This window comes from Frankliniella occidentalis, unplaced genomic scaffold, assembly GCF_000697945.3.
Source record: "Frankliniella occidentalis isolate FOCC.00 unplaced genomic scaffold, Focc_3.1 Scaffold47, whole genome shotgun sequence".
Taxonomy (NCBI): Eukaryota; Metazoa; Arthropoda; class Insecta; order Thysanoptera; family Thripidae; genus Frankliniella; species Frankliniella occidentalis.
The window spans coordinates 959,991-968,534 of NW_026267177.1; the positions used below are offsets into that span (position 1 = coordinate 959,991).

General features: G+C 55.2%; 1 protein-coding gene across 1 annotated transcript in view; it reads left to right on the forward strand.

The window, feature by feature from the left end:
* LOC113207894 (uncharacterized) overlaps positions 1 to 8,544 on the forward strand; it is a 103,195-nt gene that overhangs the window by 57,070 nt on the left and 37,581 nt on the right. Inside the window, exons 3-4 of the mRNA XM_052267112.1 lie at positions 1,182 to 1,624; positions 4,710 to 4,873. Coding sequence (XP_052123072.1) covers positions 1,342 to 1,624; positions 4,710 to 4,873 — 447 coding nt within the window. The 5' untranslated portion in view covers positions 1,182 to 1,341. The remainder of the gene's footprint in view (positions 1 to 1,181; positions 1,625 to 4,709; positions 4,874 to 8,544) is intronic.

The window sequence follows — 8,544 nt, forward strand, 5'->3', positions numbered from 1 at the left end:
TATACACTTTCTGAAATGATTCTTGCATGGCAAAGTATTTTAAAAATAGCAAATCTACAGTGAGGAGCACTGAGCGGCGGTTTGAACGGCCGGTTCGCGCCGTCCGGGCGGCGACTTCCGGGGCTCGCGCATGGGCCCCGGCCTCAGCACTGCGTTGCGAGCCCCTGGTGAGTGTATATGGAGTGGAGAGGAGGGGGGTAGTTTATTCGTGGATGCGATTGCAATAGTTGCGTGTCGTTTGGTGGTTTGCTCTACATGCGCTGCGCGCTGACGCCGCCGCCACGGCCGCTGGCTATTTGTTAATATGTGCTCCATCCGCGCGGCGCCCTTGCCCGGCCCGGCCAGGCCCGGCTAATGGTCCCACTGCCGTCGCTTGTTGCAGCAGCGGCCGCCCCGCCCCGCGCTGCCGTGGTGGCGGCCGCCAGCTCTGACGGATTGAAGCTGTCGCGGGGCCCGGCGCGGGCCCTGGCCCTGGCCCCGGCCCCGGCCAAGTCCTCGGTAAGCCGAGATAAGGCCACCTGATGCGCGCCCCTCCCGAGAATCAACGAGTCTCACTGTCACCACCGGTGCCCCACCTCACCTCGCGGCGCGCCGAGGTGAACTCATTGGGCGCGCAGCCAGGAAGTAGAGGTCATGCAGGTCAGGACGACCCCTCCCCCCCCCCTCCCTTTCCCTCAGGTGGGTCGATTTCTTGGACCATTCAACTAGTGAGGACCCCGATGGGTAGGAAACTATGTACAAAGAGTGCAATTTGAAATTGCGGCATCACCACTCGCACTCTCCCAAGCTCAATCCTCTGGCCGCCACGCGCGCCTGGGGACCAGCAGGCGCCCGAGTAGGCCGGCCCGCGAGGCACGCAAGCTGTGCGGGTCTGCCTACCCTGGACTTCGCAGGCGCTCTCTTCTCTGCCTTCCGGTGCCCCTGTTGAACAGAGGGTACAGAAAAAATGTACATGCAAGGTGTCGTAAATTGAAAATTGTAAATTTACAAGTACTGCGTATCGAAGTGAAATCGATTGACGAGCAAGAGTGCGATGTTGTCGAATGTTGTACGTCTGCAATTTGATAAATAGTAAATAACAATAAAATAATGTACATCTCCCAACATACTTTTTACAGAGTATGTGTGGTGTGCAGTGACGGCAGTGCTAATGAGTTTTTGTTTCATTTGCCTTTTTCCAGGGCGTCGCCAAGGCTGCCCTGCGCGGGGCCCTTAGTCCGGGACGGCGCCGCCATGCCTCCGGGGTCCCCGGGACGGCGGCGACGGCGGGGCCCGGGCCCCTGACGGCCCCTGCCGGGCCCCCTCGCCCCGGACGGCGCCCGTGACGGCCGCGCTGGGCCCATGGCAGCCGCCCCGGCCGCCGCAGCAGCCCGGTGTGCAGCGGCAGGCCGGGCGGCAGGCCCTGCGCCGTGGCTGCTGCTGCTGCTCGTCGCCCTCCTGGCCGTGGTCGGGCGCTGCCGCGCGGGGGCGCCACCCGCACCGCCCGCACCGCCGCAGACCGACATGGTGGTGTTCGTCAAGGAGCAGTGCGACCAGCCGTCCCTGGACATGGCCGCGCTGCGCCGGCTGGTCGAGGAGCGCGCCCGGGGCCAGCAGCTGCGCGTCAAGTTCGTGCCGAGAGCAGGTGGGTGTTTTGCGCTTCCGCACCGGTGCCCTCTCGCGGTGGCGGTACGTAATCCGGGTACGGGTGCAGTCGGACGAACCGAGTTGAGCCGGTGGCAGCCGCAGCCACTGCCCTGCCATTTTCTCACCCCCTCCTCCATCACCCCCTCGCCCCCCTTCCTTATTTCATTCGACCTTGTTTTTTATTTTACTCTGGATTATGTGTGTTCCATTTGTGTTAGTCGGTCTGTTTGTTCTTTTTTCGCGCCGGAGTCGGCACAGTTTTTCTGACCGTGATTCAGCCACCGTCTGCCGACTCCTTCCGGCTGCGAGCCCTGCGCCCGTCTCGTCGCAAACCGTTCGCAAAAAGTCTCGCGCGACGCCGTATTTTGGGACGAAAAACAAGGAAAGGGAAAGGCGGGGAGGGATGGGAAAAGGGGGACGGTCGCAGATCAGAGTGTCGCATAGAACGGGCCAGAAAAATGGTTTCTTTACCAAGCTCATGCTGACACAAGTTCAAATTTTCTCTGTTAAAATTCGCATCTACCAAGACCAAGGGTCCGAGCAGAATGGCGAGAGAGAGGGAGAGGGAGAGAATAAAAAGTGAGACAAAAGAAGATTTACTTATTCAAACCTACTTACCCTCTCGACGCAAGCTCAATAATGATTTATCCATTCAGAAATGCCAGAATCAACCCAATCACATTAACTGTGCTGTATGAATCTATCATTAAATCAACACCAAAAGAGAAATGCATTTTTTTTAAAAATCAGCGTGCGCCAGTTTTATTATTTGAGCTGAAACCGTTTTCTAAGTGCAGAGATGATTAGGTAAAGATCCAGCATTGAAACAGGAATGTGTCAGAGGCGAAAGCAGTGCTGGGCATGGGGCACGAGGCGGTAGAACGACGGCGGCGGAGCCGGGATGGCAGGGGACGGGTGGGGGAGAGGGAGGGCGGGGGGTCGACCAGGGTAGCAGGGGGTGGGCTCGGGGCTCGGGGTGGGCGCTGAGCGCAGCGCGGCCTCCTGCCCCGCGGCGTGGTCCCGGGACTGGCCTCCCCGCCCTGCTCCGTCCCTGCCCGGCACCATTAAGGCAGAAATATGCCCCACACAGAGCCTTCGAATGGAAGAGGAGCAGAGCTGAGCAGAGAGAGGCCCTCTCCCCACGCTCAACTGCTTTCCGAGCCAACCCTCCCCTCCCTCTAGTCGCATTCTCAACTCTTTCTCTCTGGCCTTCCTCCTCCTTTCTTTCTATTTCGCCCCCATCCTCTTGCTGCCGCTGCTGCCCCACCCCCAGGCCACCCCGGCCTCACTCTCTCCACTCTCACTTCCTCTTCCTCCCCTCCCTCTGGCCCGCGCAACCCTTCCCAGCTCCCGTCCCGTTATATTGGACCCCGCCACCCACTCCACATGATGAGGCCTCATGCGCGGTGCAGGCGCGATGTGCCGCGCGTTTGTTACCTCTGTAATTACACGGAGGCGGCCCGCATCCCAGCAGCGTCACTCTGCGGCGCGAAAATACTGGAAATTAAAACCGCAAATGTTACCCCTTCGTCCCGACACGAGGGAAGGGAAGGGCTCGGAGGGGGGCCGCTGGCGCGGGAACGGCCGCCGCAGGCCCGTATTCCTTACGCCCCAGGTGGGCTCCTCCGGCGGGCGGGGGCGGGGAAATCGCTCACAAAATGAGGTATTGGATATCGGTCTGCCGCGGAGGGGGTTGGCGGCGGCACGGCCACATTTGCATCAGGGGGCCATCATGCAGTCGCGAGACAGTTTGCATTCCATTTCATAAAGTGATATCGCCCGTCGCACCAAAACGAAATTCATAGTTTTCCGATAAGACAACAAACGGCAGGGGTGGCGACGACTGGCCGGCCCCGGCGGCACGGCCCGCCCGCTGGGCCGGACACTGTGCGGCTAAATGGATGGAGTGATTGGGCCTCATTCTCGTTGACTCACAGCCATCCATTCACCGCGCGGCGTCCTCCTCAGCCCGGCCGGCCGCCTCCCTCGTCATCCCCCTCGTCACTCCCCTCGTCACCCCCGTCACCCCCCTCGTCACCGCCATCACACCCGCCTGCTCCCATTCCTTTCTCCTGGTCCAGCACAACTCTATGAATTTTATAGTGTCTCGCCGGGGGTTTTACGATGTTTGTTTAACACGTCCTCAACGCCAAGCCGCGCCGTCGTCAGCGTGCGACTTCTGCATCTCATATATTTTCTTTCGCATCTATTTTTTATCATGTCGAGAGTCGAATTGGAAGAGGAAGAAGGAAAAAAAAGAGAGCAGGGCTCCTCGCGCATCATTCGGATTCCGCTCCCAGGCGACTGGCTGGCTTGATTGTGTGGTGGCGAGTCACGGTCGGGTGTGGGGAGGCTGGGGAGGCGGATGGAGCCTGGCAGGGCAGGCCTGCAGGTGACCTCACTTTCTCTCTCTCTCGCTCTCTCTCTCTCTCGCTCTCTCTCTCGATTCTGCTCTCCCCCTACTCCCACTTGGACCATTCACATCGTCCTGCAATCGGCCTCCTGCTTCTGATGATGGAGCCATCAAACGGGGTCCTGACCATAAGGCGTTATGAGAAAGTATGACAAACTATAAGAGATATATATATATATTGGCGGCTCGACCGTGCTCGGCGTGGTGGCCGGCCCGGCCCGGCCACGCCGCCCAGCGAGCGGCCGCCGCCCCGCCCGCCTCACAGCGGAATTCCATTTTGGGATTCCTAAAGCGTATGGGAGCGACCCCCTTTCTTTCACTAGCTCCGGCGGGCCGGGCGGGCGCGGGCGGCGGAGGCGGCGGGGGCCGGGCCAGCCATGTCCTTATCTGCGCCTGATCCGGCTCGGCCCCCGCCCCATTACCTAATGCCCTCTTTTCCCTAACCCATTTTCTTTTCTCTCAGCCTCGCCGCGCCACTCCGCGCGCCCCCACCCCGCCCTACTCGTCCGCTACAGCGGCGCATATCGGCCCTCAGCCATCTCGATTCTTTTTTGACGTACTGCGCCCCTGGGATGGGTCTCCACGCCGTGCTCCCCCGTTCCCCTTTCCCAGCATCTCCACTCTGCCGCTGTACTGTACGACCTCATGCCGTTTTCTCAATGGTTTCCAGAGCTGTGCGGCGAGCAGGAACTGTCCGCGCTGCTGTCCGCGCTGTCCGCCGGCTCGACGCGCGCCGTGGTGGGCTCCTTCGAGGCGGCCGTCTGCGGCGTCCTCGACCTGCTCGCCAACATGCATCGCACCAAGATGATCATCACCTGGGGCTGCCCACAGCAGGTATGGTAGAGCCAGAGCGGTGATTGCAGTATCTGACCTCATCCTACGAAATCTCCAAATCCGGAAGGTCCAGAAATGACCCGCTTACCGACTTCAAAAACTGCTTTAACACTGAAAAATAGTCCTAGGGTTACGGGAAAAATTTCCATGTGTGTCGTCGTAAAATTACAATTTGTACTTGTAAATTTAGAAGCACTTGGTGATGACTTGGAATGGATCCACAAGCGATTGGCCTTTGGCAAGTTTACAAAATATTTTGTAAAGAAAAATTACAACAAATGTTGTAAATTTACTGGGGTATTTTTCACCAGCTGTGTTGGGTTATTTGTAAACGACATGCTTTCTTTATTTCCTATATTCCCACCGCGCGTCTTGGCTATTCCCTCGCTGCTCTCCCATAATACATCGAGCTCCAGTCTATCAGGTGCGTCCCCGGCGACCCCCCCATAGCCGGACCCAACGGCTAACGGCTCCCCCGCCGGAGCCAAAGCATCGTGCATCCTTCCGTATTCATAAAGAATGGATGTGCCTGGTGGCCCTGGTGGCGCCCAGGAACAGCCAGCCCAGCCAGCCTTGCCCCGCCCCACGGCCCGCCCGCCTGTCCAGTCTATCCATTGTCGGGAGCAGCAGCCTGACTGGGCCCGACCCGTCTCGCGCCGCTACCGCAATCTGGTCGGCCCGTTTAATTAAATTTCCGTCAGTCGAGGCGGCAGGACGGGTGTCTGCTGTACCTGGGCCGGGCCGGGCCGATGACCAGCCAACCACCGAGAGGGAGAGGGAGCCACCCGGGCCACGAATTTACCGCATTCCGTGTCCCATTACTGCTGTTTCATACCCATTCCTCTGCCTACCCGGTTTGTACTTTCAAACGTGCTAGGTTTCTCTCTGCCGGTTATATAGATCGAAGTTGCGCCCCTCTTCGACCTGGGCTCGGATAGGTGCTCGGGCGCTCGGGTAGGCAGGCCCGCTAGGCACGCGTGCCGTGCGGGTCTGCCTAACCCACACTTCACAGGCGTTAGCTTTTCCCGAGTACAGTGTCGGTTGAATGCGTTTTGTTGATGGCGGGGACCAACTACACTCTCAGCCCGTTACTGACACTTTGCAAATACACAATGAACTTGCTTGTACAGCAGTAATACTCACAAAATTGCACGTAATACTCACAAATTTAGTTAGTAATACTAATTATTTTGTTAGCAAGTACTTAGCATCATCTTCCTAAGTAATTCCTCACAAAATAATTAGTATTACTAACTAAATTTATGAGTATTACGTGCAATTTTGTGAGTATTACTGCTGTACAAGCAAGTTCATTGGGTATTTGCAAAGTGTCAGTAACGGGCTGAGAGTGTATGTTTTCTGTTTCAGTTTTTTTTTTGTGCTTTTTTTTTTGTTCTATTAGAAAAATTGACAGAAATCGAATAATGTATCTAAGAATTCTGAGAGACACAAGAAAGTGTACAGCGCGTAAATTCGTCACCGCGTCACCCAATAGAGGCGTTTTGATGAAACGTGACTATTCATTGATAACCCGTGGCTCTTCATGACTTTTTAGAAGTCAGTGTACTAGTACAGAATTCTAGTAGTATCGCCGGCAACGCCAAGCCAAGACCCTGATCTGTTCCCAGTCAAACGCAAATCTGTGTGAGAGCGCCGGCCCGTGAGTCCCTAGGCACTTGGCAGCCTGAGCGGAGACCGTCGTGCACTCGCGTACGTCGTTTGTCGTAAGGACGTCCTTACCCAACGGAGTCGGAAATCTGACGCAAGTGGGTTGCGCATTTTGCCGTTCTTCTTTGTGAACCTGACTCGACCTTCCCGCCGTCCCACCCACTCGCTCACTTTGCATGGTAAGCTTCCTCGTAACCGAGTGCGGAAACAGGATAGAAAAATACACATCTCTCGAAAACACACGAAGAAAAAGACTAAGCTTGCGTTAGAGGTAAGATTTTTTTCTGATTTTTCCTCCTTCGATTATGAAAGGTAACAAAAAGGGTTGTCTAGACAGCATCGTCCGAGTATCCAGAAAAGTGAAAGAAAGAAACGAAGCAAGAATACGAACAACTTTTAGGCCATTTTGACACTTAACAGAACACCCTCACAGTTTCGGAGAACCCAGGAAAATCGAAACGATACCGGGTACTAAAAAATTCCGAAACAATCGTGTAAGTGGTTTCACCGCGCTCCTGTATTTCGGTTTTGCCAACTCCCTCCTTCGCCCGTAAGACGCTACGACCCGTGCAGCCCTAGCAAAAAAGCGATCCCGCAACACTGGAGCGCGCACGCAAAGAATCACCCGGCACTTGAAGAAAGACCTTGAGGGATGATGAAAGGGATAGTCAACAAAATCTCGATAGAATCAAGAAATATTGGAATACAAGAAGGCAAATAGAGATCCTTCGCGAGTACTTGGCTGCCTGTGGTCACTCCCTGCCTAGATCTCGTCTGTTCCGCAAGGTCCCACCCGCAGCAGAAGGACGGTGGGCGCGATCGGGCGTGAGACGGCCTCATCGAGGATTCAACTTTATTCTCCGGCGCTCACCTCAGTCAGAGTGCACTCGTTGATGGAGCGGCGAGGAAGAGCGGCAGAGAGAGGGCGCGAGGAAAAGGCTCGATAAGGGGAGTGCATCCACGCGGAGGGCAGAGCTTGCGAATTCTCTCCCGCACCTTCTTGAGAATCTTCAAGCACGGCCGAGGCCCGGGGCGCCCTTCAGCGTGAAGAAGAAGATCAAAGATTGGAGTAAGAAATGGCACCCCTGGCAGTTTCAAACAAAAAACAAACAAACTTCATAACGATTTGGCCATACTAAATACACTGGGAAAAAAAAGGTACGACTTAGTTCCTTTTTAAAGGTGCAAAATTTTAATGCCTCTGGAAAGACACTACAATTTAGAACCTTTGGGGCATTTCCGTGCCGCCTTTCGAGGGGTGCTAATCTTTTAGTATGGTCCCTGTAAAGGCACAAAAGCACAAGAGTCATTAATACCCCAAAAAGGGTGTTGATTCCTACCTATGTTTTCCAGTGTGTTCATGTAAAAAGAAAATCAAAAACACCATTCAACTAGTTTTAATACTTTTATGGTGCCCATACCAGCCCATGTGCATCCTATCTCGACGTATGAACTTTTTCTTTCTTTTTTCGCTCTAGAGATGAGCGAACTTGTCCGCATTCCATTGAATTTGAACACATCGTGTTCGGATCCGAGAAATACTCGAACAGATGTTCACATGCGAAAAATTGCAGCCAGTGTAACAAGGTTGGGCACCATCTTGCTCGCTTTGATACAGAAGCACCACGGCCGAAACCATACGTGCGATGAGCGGTCCATGGTTGGATACTGTTTGTTTTTCGTATTTTGCTCCTCTTGCTTGGAAATCAATTGATTTCGTAAGTGCTGTCTGATGTGGGGCGTCTAGCTCTACCCCAGATTCTCGCCCTGGTAACGTAAACGTACTACTGACAATATCAGCCCATGCATCGCGTAGCCGTGGCCCATAGCTCTGGACAGGCGACAAAAGTGGGCATCAGCCACATCGACGCTTCTTACTTTATTTCAGCAATGATGTTTGTACTATCATTGACGAAAGTCGTAAACGGGCCCAGTAAACGGACTTTTGCGTGGCTTCATTATTTTTGGAGGGGAGAGGAGGGGGAACGAGTGCACAGCCGAGA